Source organism: Sturnira hondurensis, unplaced genomic scaffold (genome assembly GCF_014824575.4).
Source record: "Sturnira hondurensis isolate 20B ecotype Veracruz unplaced genomic scaffold, ASM1482457v3 Scaffold0021143, whole genome shotgun sequence".
In the NCBI taxonomy this organism is placed as follows: Eukaryota; Metazoa; Chordata; class Mammalia; order Chiroptera; family Phyllostomidae; genus Sturnira; species Sturnira hondurensis.
The window spans coordinates 8,682,795-8,710,436 of record NW_028093774.1 but is presented as its reverse complement, the minus strand read 5'-3'; the positions used below and the strand labels follow the sequence as shown (position 1 = coordinate 8,710,436).

Here is a 27,642-nt window from a genome sequence, read left to right as displayed (position 1 = left end):
CTCTAGGCGGTCCCATGCTCCACTCTGCGCTCTGGCCACTCCTCTGCTTGTCCAGAGACATACCGCTGACATTTGGGGCTGGATCATTCTAAGTGGCAGGGCTGTCCTGTGCATGGCAGGATTTTTGGCAGCATTCTTGGCCATGACCCACCAGAAGCCAGCAATACCCTCTGCCAGTCATAACAACCCCAAATGTCTCCAGACTGACACCGCCAAGTGGTGTCCGTGTTTGGGAACCAGGGCGCCACAGGGACCTACGTGGCGGTCAGACTCGCCCCCGGGGCAGGGCGTCCGCTGCTCCAGCTCGGGCGAGGCGCCCAAAAATGCTTCAGCAGTTGGTGGCAGCCACATGGGGAACCTGCCTGCCTGGCCCGGCCCCTGCCCCTCCTCCTGGGGAGAAGGGGAGCCCCCAGAGAGCAGCACACCTGGTCCCTGCCCAGGGGGCCGAGAGCCCCATTAAGTCTTCACCCCTGCCCCGGCACTGGTCCCCACGTTGCCATGATGAAAAGAACGAAACCCTTCCAGTGAAGCAAACGTTAGTAAACTTTTCAGACCACGGCCCGCACCCCACCATGCACGCAGGGAGCCAGTGCAACTGGCCCCACACTTGGTGGGGACTCGCTCCCCTCCAGTTGCTGCTCACACGTCCTTCACGCCCAGCCTTCCTCAGCACTGGCTCGCCCGGAGGGAAGGGCCGCCCAGACAGATGTAGCTCCACATCCCTTAACACCCGGACGCTCTTCTGGGAGTTGGATTCTCAAACGGCAGCAGGAAGGGTGCTGCGGGTGGCGTTCCTCTCGATCTGCAGGGAAGAGACCGCCAGTGGAGGGGGTCCTGCTGCAAGTTGTGAGCCAGGGCTTGCACAGCTCAGACTCTGGCTGGGATGGGTTTCTGTCACCTCCCTCCGCCAGCACTTGGGGGTGAAGACAGCCCTAATGGACAGGGAGCCACGGGGCTGAAGGTGAAGCGAGAAACTGTTCCAGTTGGGAGGGAGCCTCATGACAGCTGCCCCCTGGGCCTGGCCAGAGTGTTCTCAGGTTCGGTGGTCCCATACGTTGTACACACACTGACAGGGGCTTCACCTCAGGAAGGGCCCCTTCCCAGAGCCCACGGCCGGACCAGAGCTCACGGGGGTCCCGGGCATCAGCAGAACCCCGAGGAGGAGGCATTCAGACAAAAGCAGAAAGGGACTTGCGTCTCGGACAAGAATCGCCACAGGTGTCTGGAGAGGAAGGAGCAGACCCAGCGCCTGAGTCCCAGAGCTCAGCTATGGCGCTCCACCCCCAGGCTCTGTTCACTGAAGCAGATTCCCTCTTATTCCGGATGGTGCCTGGCGGCCTGCTGGCCCCTCGACAAAGAGCCTTCATAAAGTGCCACCACTTCAGGGCTTCTTGGCTCCAGGTGGCCCCTGGTGTCCTGGGATCCATGCAGAGGGGCCCAGCATCTTCACGTGTTTCCGAAGTTAGGAGATCCCAGGGAGCCCCGTGACGTCATCACACACAGGCAGACGATGTTTGGTGAGGGCTGGTGAGGTTTGGGACCCTGTGGGAGCGCAGCCAGCAGGTGCGTCGTGGTGGGAGGAAACTGGCAGAGAACCGCAGCATTTGATGTCGGGGTCTGGGGGACACAGGGCGTTATGACCATGTGTCTGGCGCATGGGGTGGGAACAGTCAGGAAAGTGGCCCCCTCTGGCTCCCAGTAAGCTGTCTTTGGCAGGCCTGTTTCTTGGCTGGGCTTGCTGCCTTTATGGGTACAGAGGCACTAACTTTTGGGGCCCCTTTCCTCCTGCCCCAGGGAGTTCAAACCCCTGTGCCTTGGGTGTCTTCCATCCTCACATCGCCCCCTGGAGGATGGATGGAGAATGGAGCGCATGGCCACATGGCACAAGTGCCAGACATTTTAAATGGCCCTTCCACCCGTCTTCCTGGCCACAAGAATCCCAGTTTGGTCCAAAAAACAGCAGAGAGCCAGGCCAGGGATAAATCTTGCCTCACTGATCAATGGTCCCGTGCCCCTTTGTCAGGTTCTTTCTTCCCAGCCTCCCTTGCAGCTCTAGGCAGCCCCTGACCCAGTTCCGAGCAATGAAATAGAGGGGAAAGTCTGGAAGGAGGGAGAGGAAGGACATCTGAGAGAGCTTTTGCTTCTTTGTAAAAGAGACAGGTGTGGAAGGAGAGTTTTCTTAGGCCACCGTTCCCCTACTTTCACACTGGAATGCAGACACGATGTCCAGAGCTGCAGCAGCCATCCTGTAATCATGTGGTACCCGGTTAAACACGGAGGCTGGAGGGCAGACAGAGGAAAAGAACCTGGGCACTCGATGACCTCACCAAGCCCGCAGGCCCCCTGAAGCCTGTTGCGCTCAGGGTCCTTGTTCCATAAGCAGTCGCAGTCCTTGTGCTTTTAGCTGGACTAGAATATTTGTAACCAAACACATCCGGGAGGCAGGGAGGTGTGACTTGCTCGGTGTGAGCACGTGTAGAGCATCGAGCATGGCGACCATTGTCACAGCTTTGAGTGCGTGTGCTGTGTGTGCTGGCAGTCACCGACACCCATGGGCATGCGTGGATGGATCTGCGAAGTATGTGTGCCTGTGACACTCGGGGTCAGAATGGGGTTCAAGTCCGGCTCCCGTGACTTGGCTCAGACCCGTGGGACAGGCCCTGGGCCTCGCCAAGAGGGGAGAATACGATGGTTAACTACACTGATGCTATGTCAAGTCTCGAGATGACTCAGAGGGAGTGTAAGGGTGCCGGCCCTGCCTGGCAGATGGGGACACTGAGGCTCAGAGGGGTTACAGGCTATGCCAAAGTCCTGAACCAAGACATGGTGAGAATGGGACTTGAATCAGATTTTCTGCTGTACCATGTGCTGGCCTCACACTGTGTCTGGGTGTTGGAGGGCTGTGTGTGCATGGGTGTGTAGGGGGTGTGCAGGGCATGTTCAAATGTGGCTGGAGGGTGTGTCCATGCACAGTCACAAGGGCCAGTCACATGGGCTCTCCCAGACTCTGGGGCTCCAGTGGGGAGGCCCCGTGTCACAGCTCCCCTCGGCTCTCCGGGGCCCTGGGGCCTCTGCAGTGGTGCCTCCTGCTCCTTTCTCCAAAACATCAACAGCAGCACCAGAACGGCTCCCAGGGGTGAGCCACCTCCCTGCTGTTTACCACGGGCCTGGGCCTCACCCCTGGGCTGCCCCCCGGCTACCACCAGCAGTCTTATTTTCCAGGCTCCCCCTTCCCCCTCTTGGCATCTTCAGGGGCCAGCTTTGGTGCAATGGGAGCTCTGAGGACAGCACTCCTTCCCTCGGATACCAGGACTCTAAAACAAGACCCCCAAACAAGAGGTATTTCCCAGGCTTCTCCAGCTGGGCCAGGCTAGGGGGCAGGGTGGGGCTCCTCCCCGCTTCCCTTTCGGAGCAGATTTTCAGGTTGTTCTGAAGATGCGGCTCCACGGGGACCTCAAGTTCCAGTGGAGGTTGCCCAGGCACAGCAAGCAGGCAGGGAAAGCTGCCAGTGCTCACCTGCCGCTGAAGGGCACCTTGTTCCTGCCCTCACCTTGGCTGCATCTTTGGCAGAAGGGCATTCTGGCCCTCTGCCCCAACCTAGAGCTCAGGCCAGTCCGCCCCCTGGGTCTACCCACCCCTCCAGCCCCTGAGGGTCAGACTAGCCTGCAGGTGTCACCCCCACGACCTTCTCACAGCAAACACGCTGTCCTGTCCTGCAACCCCCAGGAGTCTTCGATCCAGCTTGCTTGGGCGCTGATCCAAAAAGTCATTAAAAGAAAGTACAGACAAGAAGAGGAAAAAATTGCTCTTCTGACAGGCTAAAGCCAAACACTGTCACACACCAGGGCCACTGGCCCTCTCCCAGGAACTACGGAGAACATCTGGGGATGGGGGTCGGGGGACAGGGGGAAGCCAGGGAAGGAGGCAGAAGAGGAGTGTTTGTCCTCAGGCCTGGCAGTCCGGCAGAGCCCAGCGCACTCCAGTGGAGACCTTGAATGAGCGTCCAGCCTCCTGGGGATAGCCACCCTGCAGGTCCGGGGGCCTTGGGGGCCTGGCACAGAGCTGGCCCCAGTGCGAAGGGCCTGCTGAGGACAGTACCATCCTGAGCATTCCACAGGGCAGGTGACTGCCCGAGGTCTGGGAAGGGTGGAGACCTGCCCAGCAACACAGAATAGGTGGGTTACCTTGAGCTGTTCCCGTGTTCCCTGTGGTCCCCATGCCTGTCTTGCATCTGGCCTAAGGAGAAATCACAGCCGTAAGTGCAGTGTCTTTCAAGAGCCTCACCCTCTCAGCCTCCAGTTGGGGAAACTGAGGCCCAGAGCAGGCCCTCTGGTGGGACAGTGGCTGGAGTATAAATCCCCTGCTTCTCCCTGCATCGTGCCCTGCTGAACTGACTGCTGCTCATGGGGCCTAGCACTCTGAGCTTTCAATACTGATCCTATTTGTTTTGTTACAACAAACTGATACATTCAGTACCTTTATGACCCTGCTGTTTATACAGGAGTAAGCTGGGAGGGCAAGGGTCAGACCCAAGGCACAGAGCTGACACTCAGCGGAGTCTGGACTCAAACCCAGGCTGTCTGGTTCTATCACCTTTGGCCATGACCTCTGATGAGGACTGAGAGAAATGGACACAATCCCCAACTCACTGCCCACCCCCCAGGGCCTGGGCTCTCCTGCAGCATACCTGGAGCTGGACCGAGATGCAGGCTGGCTGATACCCGCCCCTGCCTGCCCACAGAGGAAACGGAAGGGGCTGGGGCAGTGTGCGCAGCACACTTAGGACAGTGCACCAGTCCGATAAGCGCAGTTTAAGGCAGATGATGAACACCTACCACTGTTGTTTCAGAAACAGCAGCACTCCCAGGTGGGAGCCCCGCTGTGTGCGAGGTCAGGTGGGGTGTCTGTGAGGGTGCAGAGGCCAGGTAGGGCATTTGGAAAGGGCCAGGGGAGCATAGCGTGGGCTCTCTCCAGGAAAACCAGGCAGGGTGGTGGGAGGGGAAGCCACCAGATGCAAGAGCAGGGGCTGCTTCCTCCAGGCGCCTGGCCCCTGCTGGGCGTGATGGTGACCGAGGACATGGCCCCAGCTCCTGCCACGATTTCCGCTCTTTCTGGGACAGCCACAGGCTTCTGGAATTTCTGCTCTGAGAGCCTGCATCTTCACCTGTCCCACGAGGAAGCTGTGGGGGGTTTTGGGGGGTGGGGTTAGGGCAGGACAGACCTCTTCGAGTGCCAGCCCAGTCCTGTCCTTTCTGGCAGCCACAGTTGGGCTCCATGTGCCCCACTGCCCTCCTGTCCTCTCTGTAAAAGCTGAGGCTCAGCACACCCACACAGGGACCCCTCCTTGCACTGGGTGAGGGGGAGCTGGTCTTTGGCTCCAGACCCTGAGCCTGGTTGGTTGCCAGGGCAACAGCAGCCCACAAGGAGGCAGCCTGGCAGCCAGCCGAGAGGAGACTGGTAGCTGGGGTGTTGGGGAGTCACAACCCAGCCCCCCTTCATTTCTCTGTGCTGTCAGGGAAGTACGTGTGCCTGGTACATGCCTGGGTGTGCAAGCAGGGGCGTGTGTTGCTGTGTGTGCATGAGAACCTGAGGCCTATGAACATCCAGCCCTCAGCTCTGCAGGAGGTGGGAGGAAGGAGAAGCAGGCCGTGGTTAAATCTGCTGTGAGTCAGGAAGCGCCGGCTCCGGCTCCGTTTCATAGGTGAGGAAATGGGGGCACTTTACGTGTTTCATCCTTAGCATAACAGTGAAGGGGAGCTCCCCCTAGACCTGCCGGCTCCACACTTGGACTCTTCCCCTCCCCCACCCCCGTCACCTCTGCCTGTGGGCGCAGGGCCTGCACAACACATTCTTCTCGGTCCTGATGGACTCTGGGATGCTGCTGTCCCCCGGTCTCCTGGCTCACCTATAGTCTGTCCTCCTGGGGTGCGGTGGGACAGCTGAGCGGAGGGGTGTATCCAGACGGGGTCCCCCAGCAGAGACAGAGCATGTGCCCTGCAAAGCTCGGGACCAGAGAGCCCCAGGATGTGGCAGGGGGAAGGGCCCTGGGCACGGGCTCTGACCCCACCTTGGTCAGCTGAGACCCATCGGGCAGGTGGAGGGTCCGTCTGCTGCGTCCATCTCACGGCCCCTCCTGCCCTGACCCCTGGGGAGCCAGTGGCTCTGTGAGAGAGTGCTTGGCAAGCTGCCCTCACAGTCCCCACAGGTCTGAGCACCCCCCCCCCCCTGGGGACAGTGATGCTCTTCTTTCCAGAGGCCCTGGCCTGGGGGACAGACAGTCCTGGCTCCAAGTCAGCCACACGAGCCTGAACAAGCTTCTGAACGTCTCCAACGCCCAGGCCTTCGCCTCTGTAACGGCACAGACTAGTCTGCTCGGGCGGACTTCAAGCCAGACGCTTGTCTCCTCCCAAGTCCAGAGGCTGGGCGCCTGAGCTGCAGGTGCTGGCAGGTCCCTTGTGGACGGCTACCTTCTCACTACCTTCTCCCTGGGTCCTCTCGTGGTCTTCCTCTGCGTGGGACTGTGTTGTCACTTCCTTCTCCTGCTTCCCAAATCCACCAGTCACACTGGATCTGGGCCCACCCACCTGACCTGATAAAACCTATCACCTCGTTAAAGCCCCATCTCCAAATGCAGTCGAGTGCTGAGATGCTTACCAAGGGTTAGGACTTCAACCTAAGAATTTGGGGACTTACAGTACAGGGTGTGACATAATGTGAGCACAGCTTCCTCACGTTGGTGTGAGAGCTGTTACTCACGAAGTGTAGCTAGGACGCCTGGGTACTGCCACCTGTCCTGGGGTGACATCACTCTGATGGCCCTCCTAGCACAGGGTGTGCTCAGACCTGCACCCCGAGAAGAGGAAGGGTGCTGGGGCTTGGTACCTGGCTCAGGGGGGCCCTCGGTTGGGAGGTGGCCTTCCCATGCCTGACCTGTCCGCTCCGCCACAGAGAAGGGCAGGCGTGTAGTTTCCAAAGCCACGCTACACCCTCAGACCAGCAGGCACAGCCCAGCTCAAGAGGGGGGCGGGGCAAGGTAGTAGAGCACTTCACTTCTCAGATGGGGAAACTGAGGCACTGAGAAGCCATGCAGGGCGCTGTGGCAGGGCCCTGGAATGCACTGGGCTCTGGGCCCAGCCCAGGGGGTGTCAACACCCACGGAGAAGCGAGGATGCGGCTGTGCTCCCAGCTGCCCGGCTCCCCGGAGGTGGGTGACGGGGAGTGGGCCTGGCCTGAGCAAGGGGAGGGTCCCAGTGGCCCTGGTCCATGGCCCTTGCCCCAGGCTCCCCTTGGCCAAGCCGCCACTTCCTGAGCCAGCTGCCAGGACAGGCTGGGATGCCGAAACCCTTCCTAAAAAGGAATCGGGCTGTGGTGGCCCAGGCTATTTTTAGACAATTGTGTTGAAAAATCCCCAAAGTACATGCAGCATCATGCGTTTCTTCTACTTCAGGGAGAGAAAAAGAGACGGAGGGAGTGGATTCCCCACCATGGGAAAGGCCCTCCATTGTCCCCCCCTCACTGCAGGGGCGGTGACCAGGGCCCTGCAGCTGGCCAGCCCTGGGCTCAGGGGCTCAGGGCTCGGGCCGGGCTCACCTCAGCCTCGGCCTGGGCTTTCTGGGGGTGTGGGACACATGATCACCCCACATTACAGCTGGGAGACTGAGGCCTCGTCCCCGTCCTTCAAACAGACAGCTTTATTGAGGGACAATCGATCGGCACATCAGCAACGGCACATATTTAAAGCGTACAACTGGACGTGTTTGGACATACGCAGACATCCATGAAGCCACCCCCACAATTCTGAGTGAGCACACCCATCCTCCCCAGCTGGTTCCTCGCTCCGTTCGCAGCCTCCCCCCTGCCCACCTCCACCTCCACCCTCCTTAGTCTCCCGCCTCCCCCCCACCACCCGCCCTTGGCAGCCAGGAGTCTGCTTTCTGTCACTGCAGATTAGTTGGCATTTTCCAGAGTTTTCTGTAAATGGAATCCTACGGTATCTTCTCTCTCTCTCTCTTTTTTGACTGGCTTCTTTAACTCATCATCCTAATTTTGAAATCCACCCATGTCGTTGTGCAGAGCAATAGCTTGTTCCTTTTTATGGCACGGTGTCCCACACGTGAGCACACCGCCACTCGGCTCCCCGTCCATCACCAGCTGGTGGACGGACGGGGGCTGTTTCCAGTTCTTGGCCGTCAGGAACAGGCAGCTCTGAGCTGCCCCGCACCAGCCTTTGTGTGGACAGCGGGGCCCTTTGCTGTGGGGTCAGCACCTAGGAGAGGGGCTGCTGGGTGACTGCACGTTCCACTTTCTAAGAAACGGCCCGACTTTTCCGACGTGGCCACACCATGGTGCATTCCCACCAGCAATACACAAGGAGTCGTTTCTCAGGTGTGAGGGACCCAGGGACAAGGACAGTGGAGGTGGAGGAGAGGACTGAATGTGGGAGGTGGGGGTTGGGCAGGGCAGGGGACAGTAACGGGGAACACATGGAGCAGTGGGGGACAACTGTAACAGGACAATAAAGAAGCTAAAAAGAAAGAAAAAAAAAAAGAAAACCCAAACAAGCACGCCCAGGAAAAGGAACCGTTTCCCCATGTCCTGAGCAGCACCTGCCATTGTCAGCCTCTTTGGCCACAGCCGCCCCAGGGGCCAGTTTTCCTTTGCGTTTCTCTCCCGACTGATGATGGTGAACGTCCCCTCACCTGCTCCTTCGCCCAGACTTCACGGTCTTAACAAATAAACTCTTCACTTTGGAGTAAGTTTGGATTTACTGGAACGTTTAAAGAGCATACAGACCTTCACCTCTCACTCAGTTTCCCTGGTATATTAACCCTTGGTCGTCCCTGGCCACCTGTTCCACGGCCACAGCCAAGGCCACAGCCAAGGAACCAGCTGGCGCATCATTACTAAGCTCTAGGCTTTATTTACTCCGCTGACCGGCTTTACAATGCTCGCATCCCTTTCCTGTCTCGGGGCACTCGCCGTCTCGGGAACTGCACCCCACCACGCTTGGTTGTCCTGCCTCCACTGGCCCCTCGGCTGGTGTCCGTGTCTCAGACCTTCCTTGTTTTACACACCTTTGATGGTTTCCAGGAGCCTTGGGCAGGTGTTTTGTAGAAACTCCCTCCAGTTTGGTCTTTCTGCTGTTTTCTCATGATGGGAGCTGGACTGCAGGCTTTGGGGAAGAAGACCACAGAGACGAAGAACCTCCTCATCCCAGCCTTGCAGGTCCATGCCCTCCATAGGACCGGCTCCTGGTGCTGCCCTTGGCCACTGGTTAGGGTGGCGTCTGCCAGTGTCCTCTGCTATGATGCTGTGACGTCCCCCCTTTCCTAACTCTACTCACCGGAGGCGAGTCGCTGAGTCCAGCCCACACTCAAGTGTCGAAGCTCCCCAGCCTCACTTTTACCGGAGCATCTCCTAGGCCAGGCACCTCCCGCTGACAGTTCGCTTAACCCCCAACTCCTACTGCTGTGCATCTGGGGGAGGGCCCAATACTCCCTGAATTTGGCAATCCTTAAAATTACAGAGGATCGGGGACCATTTAGCCAAACCCATTCTTACCCTTGCTACAGACGAGGAATCTAGAGGAGGTGACTCACTTGGGATCACACTTTCGACCAGAGGGCAAGTGGCTTTGGCGCCCTGGTCCAGGGCGGAGACCTGGAAGGACGTCCTGGCCCAGAGTCAGCACTCCCTCCACGTTTATTGGTAGGTGAGGCATGTTGACGGAACGATAAGGACCTCTGTAAGGGATAAGGTGTCTTTTATGGACGGCGTAGACAGCCATGCAGGACACCGGCCACCTCCCACTTACCTGCACAACCCAGGCAGGCGAGAATGCGTGATGCCAAAGGGCAGACAACCCCACTCTCCCCTGCTGTGAGCACCGGACACCCTCCCCAGCCCCCAGGCTGGCCACGCAGCAGGAAGGCTGGGGCAGCTGCATTTGGGGCTTCAGCTGGCTGCAAATGACCCTTCAAGTGGCCACTTAGGAACTAGGGCCCCATAGTGAGCAGGCACGGTCACACGCCACAGGCGTGAATGTCAAGTGGAAGAGCCATATATTGATACATATCAAGGACATTAAAAACGTGCATGGTTTTTGTCCCAGTTCCTGCAGGGTGGCGGCGGAGGGGCCGTGGAATCAGATGATGGAATGGATCGTGGGTACAACGAACACAGGTTATGTCTCATCACCCCGAGTCTCAGTTTTCCCACCTACAAAATAAGGGTGCATGTGAGAAATGGCTGTTTTGGAGTTAGGCTGTTAACATGTGGACTAACCCACAGTTAGTGTGAATTGGCCAGTGGTATTGTCCAGGCCCCTCTGTGAACCGACTCAGCAGCTTCTGCCCCCGCAGGAGTAGCCCAAAGACTCAGCTAGTTCTGGGTCCGGATGCCTTGTTGAGGACTAGGTTGCCTGATCCGTCCAGAAGGGAAGCTGAACCCTGAATCCTGCCATCAAAATCCTGTTGTGCCAGCTCGAGAGGACCTTTCGGTGCCCAAGATGCCAGCGAGCTGGGAGCACACCCAGCCTCGAAGGCGCACCTGCTAAAGGTACCATCTGTCTGCGGCACACCTCGCTGGGGCACCAGCTGGCTAGGCGAGCTGTGGGGGAGGAGCCCACAGCACGGCCCCCACTGCTGCCGCTGATTGGCCTCTACCCGGAGCCAGCAGACAGCGTCTGGCCATTCAAACCGACCAGCTGGGCCCTGGTCACAGGTCTTTACATGTGAAAGAGGGAGGCAAAAGTAAGGGTCGGAGAAGGACAGGGGATAGGGACAGGGACAGGGACAGGGACATGGGACAGGGACACTCAGAGATCAGAGTGACTCGCTACTACCTTTGAAGAGGGAGAAGGGGCCATGAACTGGGAACTCAGGACAGCCCCTGGAAGCTGGGAAAGGCCAGGGACAGATTCTCCTCTCCACCCGCCCTGCCGGAAGGAGGCCTGACACCTTGATCTTTGCCCCGTGAGGCCCTGTCAGGATTCTGACTTGCAGAACGCTAGTGAACGCACGTTATGCGAAGCCACTAAGCTCGTGGCAGTTACGGCAGCCACAGGAAACGAAGACAGTGGGCACGTGTTTTATAATCACAGAAGGTGAGAGACAGCTGCTCGTTATTTGTTTTTTAAAGGCAGAGTTGTGGGTCAACTAGCTTTATTTCCACATAGGGGCTATTTAACTTTTCTTATTTAATTTTATTGTTTTTAAGGCCACTATTGGCTAAACAAAAATATTTGTAAAAACTGACTTGGTTGCCTTTGAACAACCATATTTAAAAAAAAAAACCCAACCTCAAGAGGTTGTAAAGTTGGTTAATATTTTCAGCTTAGAGAATGCTTTTCTGAATTAGCAGAGCCCCCTCCCAACCTCCCCCTCCCTGCCCCACCACTTAAAACTTGCTCCAGAAGCTCAGTCCATCTGGTAATTATTTATTTACACTTCTGTCTGCTGTCTGTCTCCCCAAGGCCAGGGGCCCTGTGTCTGGCCGCAGGAGGTACTTGATACGTGGGCACTAACAGAAGCAGCAAGGCCTAGTTACCGCTGGGTTTCATACCAGGCTGGGTGCCCAGGAAGCCTCCAGGGAGCTTGTGGGGAGGGTCCGCCTTCCTGGCAGCTGCACCTTCCCAGGTGCTGCGTGGGAGGGCAAGGCTTGGCTCTAGCTGAAAGTAATCATAAACACACTGGGAATCAGGTAATGCCCAGAGAGGCCCCTCCCCCCCGCTCCCCCCCTCCCGCCCCCGGCTAAGCACGTGCTGCCAGGCCCTGTTTGTCTTTCACATGCTCTGAATCTTCGCAGCCACGTTGGTTTGCCCATTTCACAAATGAGGGAACTGAGGCACAGAACGAGTGAGCCCCCCAAAGTCCTGCGGAGAGTGGGTGTCCAGGCCCAGATTCAAGTTCCAGCCAGCGGGCTCTGCAGCGGAAGCCCAGCTGCAGACGTGAGCTGCCCGCGGTGCACGTGGGCAGGGCTGGGTCCCAGCTCCTTCCTCACGGCTGCACCCAGGACCTGAGGACAATCCTCCGAGGCCCAGAAGGCAAAGGTGAGGAAGGTTATAAGCTGTACCCCTGCCTGGCTGGCACGGTGGGCAGGGCAGGACCCAAGCCCAGTCCCCTCGCTGATTCCCCCACGTGGAGAGGAGCGAATGAATGAAGTGCAGTGGGAGTCTCCAAGTGGCTTCGAATGAGCTCTGCTGCAAATAGTTGCGTGTGGGAGGAGGGAGAAGAGAGCCAGCACGCCCCCTCCTGCCTGGCTCTGGAGCTTCTTGGTGGGTCCCTGGGCCGCTCTCCCCTGGCAGGTCCTTGCGGGGAACCCCTGGGCCTGACAGATCCCCAACAGCGCTGTGAGGGGATGTGTCACCTCCACTGTGAGAGAGGAGGTGGAAGCCCTTTTTCACTGGAGGTGACGTGACCAGGCAGAGCTGGGCTTCCAGCCAGATTGGAGTGACCCATAACACACTGGTCACCAGGAAACCCTATTGTCCTCAGAGGGTCAGGGGTCACCCAGCAGAATATGGGGGAGGCAGGGAGGGATGTGGTGGCTCTGGGCAGCTGGATTGAGATCTGGAGCTCCTGGCTCCAAACAGACCTGCAGAAGGCACCCTGCACCCGCCCATCCCTGCTCAGGGTCTGAGCCTTCGGGAGTGGTCCTCTCGAAGCCTGGCTCTGAGGCCACACGTGGTGGCCCTGTGGGGTGGTGTTTCCCTCCTGGAAACTCTCAACTCGTTCAGCTGCTTGCTGGCTCATGTCTCAGCCCAGAAGGCAGGCCTGAGGCCCAGCGGGGGACAGCGTCTCGGTGAGGGTTGCCCCTGGGTAGGTGCAGACTGGGAAAGGGCCCCTCAGGGTATTGCCTTGAGGACGGGGGTCCTTGGCCTGGCCCCCAAAGGCCTTCCGGAGGAGATCTTTGCCTGAGATATTCACAGGATGTCCTTTTCCTGGTCCCATCTGGCTGAGCGTGGGTGGGGCAGCAGGAAATGAAGTGACCGTGAGAGTGGGAGGAGAGGAAGGCTGGCAGCAGGAGCGGGAGCTCTGAGGGTCAGCCCCGTGAGGACCAGCCTGTCTGCTTCTGTGTGGGGGTAGTGGGGGTCACATGGGGTCCCCCCGGCTCAGTGTGGCCTGCCCACCGCTGACTTCCTGAGACAGGCCCTGAGCAAGGTCTCAGGGGCTTTTGCCCATGTGTGCGCTGCTTTCAGACACAGGGGCAGAGAGAGGAACTAGAGATGGGGTGGGGGCTGAGGAAGAGGCATGGGGAGTGGCAAGAGCTGCCTGGCCACCAAGTGGCCACCAAGAGGCCACCTTGCTCAAGGCCTGAGAGCACTGATCCCAACGCTCCAGCGTGGTTGGTGCCCCTGCATTGGACAACGGCCACCCTGCAGGCTGTGAGAGAAGACCCAGGGGGGGTCCGGTGGACACGCGGAAACAGCTGAGTGCCGCGAGGATGCCCTGGGGGTGCTTGGGGGGCAGGGAGGTATGGAAGAGGGGGATGGTGGGCATGGGGTGGCCTTCAGCTGAGCCTTCTGTTCATCCGGCCAGTACTGGCTATGCTGCGGGGAGCTGGGAAAGGGCCACTGGGCTGGGACTAAGGCCGGGGGTGGGGTGGGGGGAAGGCCAGTGAATGCCAGATATGGACTGGCCAGGCCTGAGTCACATGCTTCAGTCCCAGATAACGGGGGCGAGTTGAAAGAGGCGACTTCCCATGCTAGAATGAGGGTGGAGCCTCCTGCGGGGCGCAAGGGCTGACCCACCCAGAGTGGCCCCCGGAGCAGACGGCTCCCTGCCCCGGGAACGGAGCCTCAAGCTCTGTCGGGTCTGGGCGCTTTCACTAACAATACTGGCCACCGGTCCATTTAAAAATCGTTTTATTATTAACATCATCTTCCCATTTAGCCAAGTGTCTGTCATGTATAAGGAATGTCGGTAAATATTCCATTTGAAGCTTCTTTGTACATATTTCCATTGATAAATAAACTCTGAATTCACATAAAAAAGTTAAACTTAAATAACTCATATTTCCTTCTCTTGTAACAGGCATATATTGGTAAAATATAAATATTCTTGGACTCAGGCTTTGTTCTAAGTGAGGACGGTAATTGATCACATGGTACAATTATCGACAACAAAACCAAGAAACTGTCAGCTGGTGTCCTGGCTTGGACTAGCACTGAGGTGGGAGAATGGGATTCACATTTGGTTTCCGGGCCACGGGTGGGGCAGGCGTGGTGGTGGGGAGGGAACCGCTTCCTTTATAGCTCGGATAAAAATAATCTGTTCTGCCACTGAATTTTAACTTGGAATATATTCTTCTACATTTGCTGATTAATTCCATAATCATCATGTTACTCAAAACTCAGATGTCGACTAACAGAATATGGCACGTAATCCATTTTGAACGATGTCAGTAGATTCAGAAATGATCGCTGGGCTGGCGGGAACAACAGAAACGCGGGGGTCGGGGCTCGGTGACAGGGGGCTTGTTTGGTTCGTCCACGGTGGCCTGGCGCGCATTCTCCCGGGGCCTCGGTGTGGCGGACCCGTCCCCTTGCGGCACCATGGGCTCAGAGCACTCGGGGGATGATGGTGAAGGGCACAGCGGGGCTGCTGGCCTCCAGCTCCAAGGCCGTCAGGAAGCACTCGGTGGCTGCTGTGTCGTTGCCCTGAGCTTGCAGGACCTCGCCCAGCCCGTTCCAGACCTCGTGGGCCGTGGAGTTCACCTGCACTGCATCACGAAGAATCTTCTCCGCTAAACTGTAGCGGCCCAGCTGATGTAGGATCAGGGCCTGTGGGTGTCAGACAGACAGACAGACAGACAGACAGTCAGAAAGGGTCTATAGCTCTGGGCTCCTGTCTGTTCCTGAGTGTCGACAAGTGCCTTGGAGGTAGCATGGAGCTCCTTCAGGCTGGGCGCATAGGAAGTTCAAGTTCTTCCTGCACTCAGGGGCAAGAGTCAGAATAGTCACTTGGCCCAGATGAAGTTGCTGACAGTCAGCCAGTTTTGAATGATAAATATGGCAACTTCACACAGTTCATCTGCACACTGAACGCCCAGGAGTGAGCTGGTCGGAACGGCACAGTCAGTGAGCTGGCTGTGTGCACCAGCGAGCACCTGCCTGCAAAGAAGGGCCTCCTCTTTTTTTTCCCTTAACCTAAAGAAATGCCATTTGTGGCACCGTTATCATAACAATGAGAACAGAACTATGCAAAACCAGCTCCCAGTCCCCTATTCTAACAAAGTCCCTAGTCTCGATGACCCCTGCCCACCCCAGGCTCAGCCAGGCACAGCTGTCGCTTTTCAGTTTCAAGCACAGGGTATGTGTCTGTCCCCAGATGTTTTATCGTAACCACGTTTCCGAGTTGCACACTCCCAAAACAATGCGTTTGTGCTTGTCCGTGCACTCGGCACACCCTCGACTCAGTCTCTCCTTTATGGGGGTGATGTTTAGGCTGTATTCAGTCTCTCAGCTATTATAAATTCCTAGAGACGGACATCTTTCCAGATAGTGCCTCTTCACTTTAAAAAAATTATTTATTCTTAGAGCGAGGGACAGAGAAAGAGAGGGAGAGAAACACTGAGTCGTGAGGGAAACACTGATCGGTTGCCTCTTACACATGGGCCAACTTGGGGGTGGGGAACCAGCCGCAACCCCCGCATGTGTGCTGACTGGGAATCGAACCTTTCACTTTGCAGAATGAGGCCCAACCCACTGAGCCACACCAGTCAGGCCTTCTTCACTGTTAGATTAGTAATTTCAAATCTTTAGCTCTGGAAATCTTTGGTTAAATGGCACCTTACTGAGAACACTCATACATTCTGGGTATAAACAGACAAAAAGAAACCGCTGGGGGAGGGCGGGACAACGGGAGGGGCCGAGAGCCCACTCCGGGCTCTCACAGAGGCCCTGGATGAGGCCCAGCGGGACCAGCTTGACAACAACTTAGAGCTTCTTCTTTTAGGGCCAATTTCCTCAAATTGGCATTATTGGATCAGGGAATGTGACTTTTCTGAGGGTTCTCCAAATAATTTGTACCCTCTAAGGGTCACGTCACTTTTTGGGCCATCAACAGTTTCAGTGGTCGGTGGCCCCCCCCTCCACTAACATTATTCTTTATTTTGGCTGATTTTGCAAGTGCAGAATGTCCCTCCTTATTGAACCCCACGTTTCTTCAATAACAATTGATGTCAACTGCTTCTGTGACTTTGTTTATAAGCCTTTTAGAAGATGGGTATTCATCTATCATCATTGTCTAGTCTGTTTTTATTTGAGATTTTTTTCCTTTGAACACACATTTTTAGCTTTTTAAATTGAATTCATTGATCTTTGGCTATCTGTCTATCTAATCTATCTTCAGAGTCCAGAACGTTACCTTTCAAAGAACTGACTCAGGATCGATTCCATTCATTGTGACCTTTCTCTGTGGAATGGTCTTCTTCACCTTGGCAGACAGAGATCTCAGGGCATTTCTTCTACTTTGCTGGACATAAAACTTGCTATTGTATCTCACCATGTATAATGTGCACTTTTTTGCCCAAATTTTTGAGGGGAAAATAAGGATGCTCACTGTACGTGGGTAGTACTAATTCCATACCTATATAAATGTTTTTGATTCTTTTGTTTATGCTTGTGTGTTAGAAGTGTAACTCTAGTTTTGTAATTATTTGTTACATAAAATTTCTTGTACCATAATTATGTTAAAAAATAAATGCTACAATTCCTTTATAATACAAAAAATACAAGTATCTAAATATACATAATAAAAAAACTGAATTAAAAATTAAAAGGAAAGTTTTTTTCCTGAAAGTATGGGCCAAACACATGGGTGCGTATTATCCACGGCCAACCACGGCAACCCTCCCCTTCACTCTTGTGAGACTCCGCCTTCGTCACGTGGTGAATCACTACAGGAGACAGGAGCCTTCTCCAAGAGAAGCCTAACATCTGTAAGTGTTTGGTCTTTTCACCTGGGAATGTGGTAAATCTCACCCTGAATCTCCCAGTAAACACCTTGTACTTCCTTTTTGTGGCTCAGATGGCATGGATGAGTCATCCCCAATGTCCTCATGCCTGTACTTTGCCAAGGTCAAGGGCCAGTGGGTCGGCTCTCAGAGTAAAGCCAGCCCGTGCCGGGGCACACACGTGCCTGCCAGGGGCCGGCCATGGCAGCAGCCACCGGCAGCAGGCCCCACGGGTGCCGAGGGACCAGGTGGGGTGCACTCTGAAGAGCTCTGGCCTGGGAGATGAGCAATGGGAGGAAGGCGGGGCATGGGCAAGGAGGCCGTGTGTGTGACGCTGTTGGCGGCGGGGAGAGGGGCTTCCTCCACACACCCAGCTCCGGGTGGGGCAGGCCACTCGGGGAGCCTCCGGGAGCAAGCAGGTAGAGGCGGCCTTGGGCAGACAGAGGCTGCCTTCCCCTGACCAGGGCATGCAGACTTCAAGGTCAGCTCTCCCCTCTCCGAGAGGAAGACTGAAAGAAAACATCAGCAGTTCCCCCATCTGGGGAGGGGGCAGGGACCAGGCCCTGGGTTGGTTCTTCCAGAGCAGAGGGCTCTGAGAGGGTGGCTGTGACCAGCCAGGGGGTGACCCCCTTCCTGAAGCTTCAGAGCTAGAGTGGTGGCCGGAAGTTAGTGCTCACCAAGAGGATTCACCTTGGCTCCTGCAGACAGATGACACAGCCTTGCTCCCGCCACAGACGGCACAGCCTTCAGGCTCTGCAGTGTGAGTCGCTGGGTCTCAGCGGCCTTCCCGAGGCCAGGCAGGGCCAGCAGTGCCGGGCCCACTAGCAGGTGCCTCCTAGCTCTACCAGTCTGCACACAAGGCCATCGCACAGAACAGCTTCCCCATCCGCATCATGGGGTCTCCTCACAGCCCCCTCTCCTCTGTCCAACCCCCCAAGGGGATGAGTGACTGTCTACCGAGAACGGGGCTTCTTGCAGGATGACCGTTAATACTGATCACAGTAGCAAATGCTTTCACGGTGGCCATGACACACCAGGCACTGTGCTAAGTGCCTACTCTTAGTTCATGTGATTCATCTGGGGACCCCCACAGCAGTTTCACACGGGCACCTGGTGTAGAGCCCACAGTCAAGGAGCACCTCTGGTGCAGGGGAGGAGCAGCCCACACACTAGGCGCCCCTCTCCCATCCCACAGGTGAGTCCGCACTGGCTCCCAGGGCCTACGTGCTCCCCTCCACCCCAGGCACGAAGCTGGCTGCTGTGCTGGGCTAGAGCCGCACCTCCTACCTCCTGGGGCCCTCCTGAAATGCCCGTGGGAGGAGCCCACATGGCGGGGGTGCTTTTCCCACTCTGGTCCTTTTGAGAAAATCTGAGAGCTTGACACCCTCGCTTCCAGTGTGAAGGTCAAGTGGAAAGATTGGGAGGCCACCTTCCCAGGCTGCAATCGACAGGATGTGAAGGCCAAGGAGTTCCTGCTTCTGTTCTCCAAGGGCAGGCGATCAGTCGTGGCAGTCCACTCCGGAACGTCCCAATGCCCCATCGGGGAAGTGAGGGTTGGAGGGGGCAGTGGGGGCAGCACGAAAAGACTGAGAAAGGAGCCCCGCCCTGTCCCTAGAAGGCTCGGCTTTCTCAGTGCATCTATAGTATTGAACACACACCAAGTTTTTTTCTGCAGAACAGGGAGAAACACACTGCATGTGTTTGGCACATGGGTGACGGGGGACAAGCCAGGTGTTAAGACACAAAGAGGCCTCTTAGGTTACTCGGCTGCAGGTAGAGACTATAATTTAGGTCAGGCACTGTGCTGGGCCCTTATTCTTGGCTCATTTCACATGACTGCCACTTTTGATTCAAGGAGACAAGGTTCAGAAAGGCCAGGTGTCTTGCCCAAGGTCACAGGCCCAAGAAGTGTGGAGCTGCAGGCCAGCCCAGGTCTGCCTGAGGCCAAAGTCCCTGTTCTCCCCACTGGGTCTCCCCTCCAGTTCACTGCTGCCTGCCGCTTTAAGAGACAAGCCCGGGGCCCCTCAGGTACTAACCCAGTTACATCTGAGCCACAGCAGATGGGCCTCTGCCTGCTGTGGCTTCCCTTTCATCTCTCTGACCACGGACTGTGTCACCCCTTTGCAGTCACTGTGCTCTAGGGCACAGCTTTTCTGCAGCTCAGGTCTGCTTCCTGGGAGCATCCTGTAGATTTGCACCAGGACCGGGAGGGCTCCTTGCTCCCCTCTGGTACCCACAGGCTGCCTATAACCTTGTGGCCTGGGGTGGCCACACATGCCAAAGGACTGGGGGGTCTTGCTAGCCAGCAAGCGGGCCCAGGAGATGTGCAAACCCAGGAGGAGCAGGGCCTTGGCCGCATGAGACCCCAGCGTCAGCCCTCTGAGCTGCCATGACCTGCCCCCACCCTGCTGGTGTGGAGACAAGGACTCCAGTCCTTTTGCTGGGAGTTTCGCTGAGAAAAAGGCAGGCCACTGGACCTGGGTGCAGCTTACCACAGGGTATATGGCAGGAGGGGAGTCTAGCCTCCCCCAACGGCTTGCAGAGAACTAGCCAAAGGGCTAACCCAACCCATGACCCTCAGCGTTGGGCAGCTAAGAGTCTCTGGGGTTCTCTAGGTTCTAGGGTTCTCGTGGGCCTGGAAATTTTCAGCCTGTACCTGAACTTATATGCCAGATAGGGGAATGGGCTGACATTTCCAGATGACCTTGAAGCATCCCAAGCAATCTGCTTAGTGGAACTAATTCTGAAAGCTGGAGCTGCTCAAGGAGGCAGCCAGACTCGCCAGGGCCGCCAGATCCGGCTCGGCAAGCAAGTGAAAAATCAGCCTATTCCCCAACCCCCAGCGAGCCAAGAGCAGCTCAGAAACCCATCACAAAGCAAGAGCAACTGGAACAGGCTGCGGCGGGGCCATGTCTGCTGCCTGCGGTGCTGGCAGGGTGGCCAGAGGTGAGCCGAGACCTAGAAGAGCTGGCCGCCAGGACTGACTCACCACCCAAGGCCCTCTGTTGTGCGAGAGGCCTTCCCTGGCTTTGAGATGCTGTCAGGTACCGGAACCCTGACATCCTTTCCAGTTCTACAGGCCCTGCTTCCTCTCCTCTCCAGAGATCAAAGGTGCAGCTCCTGAGGTTGGCACTGAACTAACTATTCTCAGCAGCAGCTGGACCCAGCATTCTCCCACATGAGCTCCTTGGTTCAGCCTGGCTGGTCTGACAACCCAAGGAGATGTGCAGGATGCAGCCCCCAGCCCCGCCACAACTATAGGCATCCTAGCCCTAGCCCCCCACTGGAGGGCCATCTGTCCTAGCCCATCTGCCCAAAGCCCTGACCATCCCCGTTCAGCCGAGGGCCCAAGTGACACAGGCCCCTTCAGCAGTGCTACCCAGAGGCACACGGCTCCGTTCCCAGCCCTCCGGGCTGGCAGGAGACAGAGGTTTCTACGGATGACATATTTCATGACCACAATAACCTGCCCTCCCCCCATATCACAATCCCCAAACTAACCAACTGGCTGCTCAGATCTCAGCCATGTGTCAAGGATGCAGAAGAAGGCAAGAAGCAGGCTTGCTCTCAAAGCTCAGGGCACAATGAAAACCCTGAGGACCAAGCAATTGTGAGATGCCAGGCGCTGGGCTATGCCAGGGGCAGGCAAGAGCCCCCCTCGCTCCCCTCTAAGGCCTGCCTAAGACACCCCTGCAGGTACAAGTGGCAGAGCTGAGACCTGAGCTCGAACAAGTGTGCTCTTAGCATGAGGCCTGCCCTCCTTCCTTGGAGAGAATGCGCTTCCGCCTCTCCCGACCCTAGTGTTTCTGGAGCTTTGGTGGGAGAGGCAGCGGGAGCTGGGAGAGGCTGGCCTCCCAGGAGGGGGCGTCCCTGAGGAGGCAGCTTCTCAGTCCCTTTGTTCGGACACACATGAAGGCCACCTCCCAAGCTTAGCTTGTAATTATTATAATCAGGTGTTTTGTACATTGCGATCTTGGTGCTGCATCAAATTGGAAAGGAGAGATTAAATTGAACCGTTATTTCTAATGAGACAAAATGGACTTGGCTAGTTTGAGGGCAATCAGCCCCTCCCTCACGTACGTCTTTGTCTCTGGGTGTGACGATGATGCCCAAGGACCAAGCACGTTGCCACATACCGAGGGTGGCAGTGCCGGAGCCCCATGCAGGCTGTCGTGCCCCAGGCGTCCTGCTGCAGCCCGGCTCTGGGGGACACGTTGAGCCCTGGCTCAGTCTAGCAGTGGGGCCGTAGGACAAAAGCCCCGGTGGGAGGTTTCAGATGTCCCCATGGTGCTCTGCCCAAGTGCCAAGCCAGCCCTTCTGGGCTCAAGGGCATGCCACAGACCGCTGCTTGTCCCTCTAGGGGTCAGGGAGATAACACTGTGCAAGAAAGCGCCTTCCCAAAGCCAGGCCACCACTGAAAAGAAATCACACAGCTCAGCTCTGGTCTTAAGCTGTGGATGCTGCTCATTCCCCAGCACAGCCGTCCGGAAATCAAATATTCCGCAGGAAAATGCAGATGAACCGCTCCCTCCAGCTTTCCTCGCTGGGCCTGGCTGCTACTGCAAACCCTGGCTGCGTGGGCCCCTCTCCGAGGCGGCCCTACTCTGGGCTTGGCTTCTGGCTCTCAGACGCTGTGGGGCCCCACCTGGCCCAGGTAGGGACTGGAGCACTTAAGGACCTTTCTGTCCCACCCTGGGGCAGAAGCTACGGCACCACGCCATTGTGGGGATGGCAGTGGGGTCTCAGGCAGAGCTGCCAGGGGCTCCTTCAAAACCACAAATTAACCTGCAGGACCAATGCATGGGCCTACCAGGCCCAGTTAATCTTCAGAGCTCAAGGGACTATAACCAACATATCGCATGCTTTACTGATTAAAAAGTGCTTCCCACCCGTGCTGCGGTAGGCGCCACAGCCACCCAGGCGGCTCCTCTCCAGCTCTGCTCCTCCACGAGGCTTTGCTGCGAGGACCTGGAGGGGTGGGGTGGGCGAGCTGCGGTCCTCTCTGCACCGCTGGGCCTGACGCCTCGCGGGTGGGCAGTCGCTAGGCAGCAGCCCCACGGGAGAACTGCTCTGTTCCCACAGGAGCCCCCGGTGTTGCCACGGCCCCCCTTCGGGCTCTTTGCTCACACACCACAGGTTGGACTCAGCTCCCCAGCACACTCCAGAGCCCACCTACTGACTCTCTGGTCCAACACGCTCTCACACACGAGGACACCCAGGGCCAGAGAAGAACGGAGCCCTGAGGAGGGCAGAATGAGACTGGCCCTTGAAGGTGTCGGGAGGAGAGGTGCTGGCATGTGGCAAGGGCTCGGAGTTTCGGGGCTCAACCCCAACCGCTCTCTGTTTATCCTGCCAGGGTCTATGGGCATGCTTGGATAAGCTCTCATGGAGAGCTTTCTGGAAGACTACCAGGCCCTCTAGAGTGGCTTCCAGAACCCAAGAGGGAACAGGGACCCCACATGAGCTCCTGCCCCCTCCCAGAGGCGGTAGATTGGTCGGCTGGCCTGACAGTCTGCCTTGGCTGAAACGCAAGAACACCCAGCACAGTGCGGCCACCACTTCTGTCCAGTATTTGCATTTTCCTTCCTGAGGCTGCAGTGGATCAGAGAGAAGGAGGCTGGCAGAGGTGGTGTTCTCAGAAACAGCTTCTTTTAAATCAGAACATTAATAGATTGCAAACCAGCGCCACTCTGAGAAGACCACAGGAGACATGGCTTTGAAAGGATTTCCTTGGAGCAGCTATGGGACCTCGAAGCTCAGGGCAGCCCCGCCTCCCCCGGCCGCCATTCTCCTCCGGCAAGCACCAGGGGCACCGGCAGTTCCAGTTCGAGCAGGGCGGTTTGTGGGCGCAGCTGAGGGGCAGCCCCGAGCCCCGCCCTGCTTTGCAGCAATGCCTTGAAAAGGAGCTGGAGACACAGGCAGATGGGAGGGGGCAGTGCCCAGTTTCTCCACCTGGACGCCAGCAGCTCTGGGGGAGGTCTGGTCCACACTGGACTCTGCTTTGTGTCTCACTCTGTTTGTTTCGAGTACTTAAAAATTGCACGGGCTTGCCAGGGGCCGAGTGTGGGTGCCCCGGCCAACCACGCCCACCATGGAGGGCCTGCCTCACCAGGTCTAGAGCTCCAAGGGAGGCAGAGCTGAGGTGTCCCGGTTGAGGCCGAGGGTGTCCACAGCCCTGCACGTCTGTAGCTCAGCCTCTTCCACTAGGTCAGTCAAGAGCGAGTCAAGGTTGTCCTGGAGAAAAGTCCCCTGGGAGTCAGCATGACTCCACTTTCTTCTCAGCAGGTCAGAAGATCCAGGTAGGGATTGGTGTGGGGCTGGGCTTTTCCTTTTGGCCTTTTTACTCAATTTGACACGGTTTCCCCAAAGGCCCCGCTGGCCATTCCTGACAGCCTACCCTCTGAGCCGCCACACAGTAGGGTGTCCTGGTACGCATGCTGTGGCTCTCTCTCCAGCAACATGTGGCTGCCACAGCCAGCACCTGCTGGTTGCCAAGTCCCATCCAGCTGCCCCTGGTCCTGGGGGGTGGGGAGAGGGGGACAGAACACTGACCTTCAGAGCAACAAAGGGCTGCTGGAGTCCTGTTCTGGGGACCTGGACCAAAGAGTGTGAGGGGGCGCAGGAGAGGAGGGAAAATGCCACTGAGTGGCTCCTGGCGACAGGCCAGGCACTGGAGTTGCTACATCGAGGAGCAGCTCCTTTCGACCAAGGCTGGTCTGGATGGAGAAGGACTCCAGAGGGGTGAGTGGAGCCAGCCCCCAAGGCAGCTGCCATGATGGGGCTGGAGACATTACAGGGAAACCTCCTGGCCTCCCTGAAGCCTCTGTCCTCCACGCCTCCCACTCTCCTTGCTCACTTGTCAGAACTACACACGCACGGGGCAGCTCCTTCCCTCACTCCTCTGCCAAGTTACTAAACCGAATGCCCCAGGGTCCTCAGGCAAACGTGGGGGTGTGGTACCCCAGGGCCTGTAGCCCAAGCACCCACAGCAGGCAGAGTGTCGGGGGCAGAGGGTCAGGTAGTAGGCAAGCCTGGGGCAGGGTGGGGCAGGAGCCTGGGCACCGAAGAGACTGGTCTTGGAGGCAAGCTGTGAACTGGTGCTGAGAATTCCAGAAGGGAGGGGGAAAGACCCCTGGCCCCTCCCCTGCCTCCTCCCACTCACACCTTTGCTCACTCAGGGCCTCCGATGGCTGCAGGAGGCTGCGCTCTCACGGGGCCCCCTTTCCAGGTCAGCTGTTTTATTTGAAGAAATGTGCCTTCTGGGGACCAGACCTTTCCAGCATTGAACTTGACTCAGATGCAAATAAAGCTCGATGTTTTAAAAACCTCTTATTTTTCTCAGCCAGCAGCCCACTAGCTCTGGAAGCAGAAATCCTTGGGCTTAGGAGGGGGGCTTGGGACTCTGCTCTGTGACACATAAGCCCCTGCTGCCGTCTCTGACAGGCAGCTTACTGCTCTTGCTTGTACCCTCCAGTGACGGGGAGCTCACCACTTCCCTGGGCAGAGTGAACAGCTGATTAAAAATGAGGAGCCCACCAGGACTGGTGTGGCTCAATGGGTTGGGTGTCACTCTGTGGACTGCCAGTTACATTCCCAGTCAGGGCACATGCCTGGACTGCGGGCCAGGTCCCCAGATGGGGCTGTGCGAGAGGTAGCCTAGAGTTGTTTCTCTTCTCTCACACATCAATGTTTCTCTCCCTCACTTTCTCCCTCCCTTCCCCTTTCTAAAAATAAATAAATAAATAATCTTTTAAAAAATGCGGAGCCCCAATTAGCCCTTTCATCTAATTCCCACCATTTGACTTTGCGGAGTCTTCTGGGGTCGTGAAGAAAAGGCCCTTTGTTTTTTTACCTGACAGCCCTTGGGGCTCAGAAGTTTCCAGAACAACCTGGTTCACCCCTCCTCTTGCTCCAGGGTTCCAGAGAAACTGCAGGTGCCGAGCTCCCACCTCCTCCCCAACCTCACCGAGTCCTGCTGCTTAACAGGGTCTGCAGGAGACCTCACTTGGGGTCTGGATGAAGGGGCAGCAAGCCCAGGAAAATGTGAATACGGCTTTTCCTTTTCTTTTTTAAAAAAGCATCTGACTTGCAGAATCTTTTAAAGCTGCTTTCTTCCAGGGTAGTTTGGAATGTTCTAGAGGATCTCATTCTGCAATTAGCAGAGCGATGGGCTGCCAGGCAGAAAACACCAACAGCAAGGATGGGGCCAGTCTGGCTTCGAGCTCACCTCTCATGGACTCAGGCTCCTGGGCCCCAGGTCTCCTCTGGCCTAATTTCTTTGAAACGGGCTGCTTCAGCATCAGGGTTGAAATATGCACAGGCTGTGCTGGCTTTTGGAAAACTATCACTGGGGATCAGGAGGACATTTAGGGGAGGGACCACAGCCAGCCCGCCGGTAGCTTCTCAGGACCGATGCCCCAGAACCTGTGCCCTCTCTGCAGTGGCACCCGAAGGGTGGTCAGCGGTGGCAGAGGAGGACACAGGACCATTCCTAGAAGGGCCAGCCTTCTTGTTTCACAGGCTGGAAACGGGGCACCTGAGCAGGAAGGCACTCTGCCAAGATCACAGGGTGAGCTGGGGCCAGCGCCCGGGTCCCAGGATTCCGACTGGGGGCCCCTTCACTCTGCTACAACCACAGGTATGTCTGTTATTTCCTTCCTTCCACGGGTACTTTTGTCGAGTACCTGTGCACATTCTGGCATCACCGTACCGAGCACCGAGCTGGGCACAGGCGCTCAGTGGCACAGGCTGTCACTGCAACCAGGTTCCTTGCCCTCTCGGGCCTGGAGGGGTTAGTCTGCCGTGGTTCCTGCCCCAGGTGGACTCTGTGACCTGGGCAGGGCTGCCTTTCACGTGGGGAGGCCCAGGGTCTGGAGCAGAGACAGGCCTTGGAAGGAGGCTAAGAGGACATTCCGAAAGAGAGAACGAGATGCTCCCACCCCAGCCCCCCTTTTAAACAAATGAGAAGGCTGAAGGTCAGAGTCAGGTGACAAGCTCATGGCCACATAGCTACAGAGGGGGAGCTGCCACCCCAGTGGGAGCTGTCGTCCCTGCCTCTGGAGCTCCCTGTGGGCAGACGTGCGGCCTGCGCGTCTGGCTCTTCCCAGGGAGGCGCGCTCCCAGCTTTTACTCCAATGGGGTGGGGCAGGCTCCTTGGCCGCCACATCTGGGAAGTGAGGACCCGGCTCAGAGCCCAGGTGTCCTGGGGACCCCTCAGGGCTCTCTGCTCCACGTCATGACACCAGGGTCCCTGGAAAGGGAGTTGGGCATTTAGGGGCCTCAGAGATGATTCTAAGAGGGCTTCGCTGGCGAGCTGTCCCTGGAACCCACAGCTCACGCTGCGCTGCCAAGGGGTCTGGGGAGCCCTGTGGATGGGACTCTCCTGCTCAGTTCTGTGTGGCCGCTGCAGACTGTGGGCTCTCCAGACCTGGGTGACCGCTGGAGGACCTGACCGGGGAGGGGCTGGTGTGAAGAAGGCCCGCCCACCCAGCACCCTCTGATGGGGGCCTGGAGGGGAACACAAACAGCAGTCCCTCCGCAGCCTGGATGCTGCTGCACAGGGCAGGGTGGGACGGGCAGCCTGCTCCCCGCCCTGGTGGCCGCCCCCCAGCACCATTCTGCCTGCTGTGCTCCTCTGAGGACAGACCCCTGGAAGACGATGCCATTTAGGCAACTGGTCAAACTCCAAAGCAGAGATGGGGCACCCTCGGCAATCTCCCGGCCGACTCCAACCCAGCTGCCTAGAACCGAGTCCTCTCACTCTCCCTCAGACTCAACGGCATGGAGATGGGGCTAATCGGGGAAGAGAGGGAGCGCCGGCGTTAACAACAGAAGGATGGCCTCGCCTCAGCACAGAGGGGCCTGAGCGCCTCTGACCTCAGCACTGGCAGACCAAGGGGGCACCTGCTTTCCCCTGGAAAACAGAGTGGGGTGCGGGGAGCTGATCCCTCTTTCCATCCCCAGTGCCTGCCCTGTCCTTGGCCCCAGCCCTGGCAGTTGAATCACTTTTATCCACCTCCCAGTGCCTGGGCTTCCCATGTTGCTGCAGGCAGCATCCTGGGACACCAGTCCCACAGGCTGATGAGATATCCCGTGCCCGGGGCCGGAGGCCAGGCATTTGGGGGTTGGAGAACGCACCCAGAAACACACCCGGCATGAGCTCTTCCTGAGTGCTGCACAGGGCATGACCTCACTGAAGCAACAGAAACGTCGGCCGAGCAAGTCCCAGGCCACACCAAAGGACGCCAGTGAGAAGGAACCTCAGGGTGCCCCGAGCAGCGCAGGCTGGGCAGGAGGCCTGGCGAGGGGCGAAGGGGAAACAGGAGGAAGCCTCTGGTCCCAGAAAAGTGTGGGGATGCTGGGTGTCCTCCTAACTCTGAAGCCTGAGACTGTTCTTGGCAACATTCCCGGGGAATCTGCAGGGGCCCCTCCCCCAGTCTGCCATTTAAATCGCAAAGCTTTGTTACTGCGGTCAGCATTAGCTCAGGGGCTCAGTGCAAACAGGAATATTAGCTCCCAGCTCTCAGCAGAGAGAAAGCCCCAGTTTGGCCCTGGTGCCGGGCGACCCGCCACACCCAGCCCGTGTTTTCTGCGGGTGCTAACACTTTCCACAGGTAACAGAAGAGCCTCCTGTTGATTATTTATATTTCTCCCCAGGTGACTTGTTTATTTTTATCCACCTTCCCC

General features: G+C 57.4%; 1 protein-coding gene across 6 annotated transcripts in view; it reads right to left on the bottom strand.

Annotated features, from left to right (window-relative positions):
- Positions 1-13,847: 13,847 nt before the first annotated feature.
- Positions 13,848-27,642, bottom strand: part of TTC7B (tetratricopeptide repeat domain 7B) — a 209,687-nt gene continuing 195,892 nt past the window's right edge. For all 6 annotated transcript variants that reach the window (XM_037031805.1, XM_037031806.1, XM_037031807.1 and 3 more), the window contains one exon: positions 13,848-14,782. In XM_037031805.1, coding sequence (XP_036887700.1) covers positions 14,561-14,782 — 222 coding nt within the window. In that variant the 3' untranslated portion in view covers positions 13,848-14,560. The remainder of the gene's footprint in view (positions 14,783-27,642) is intronic.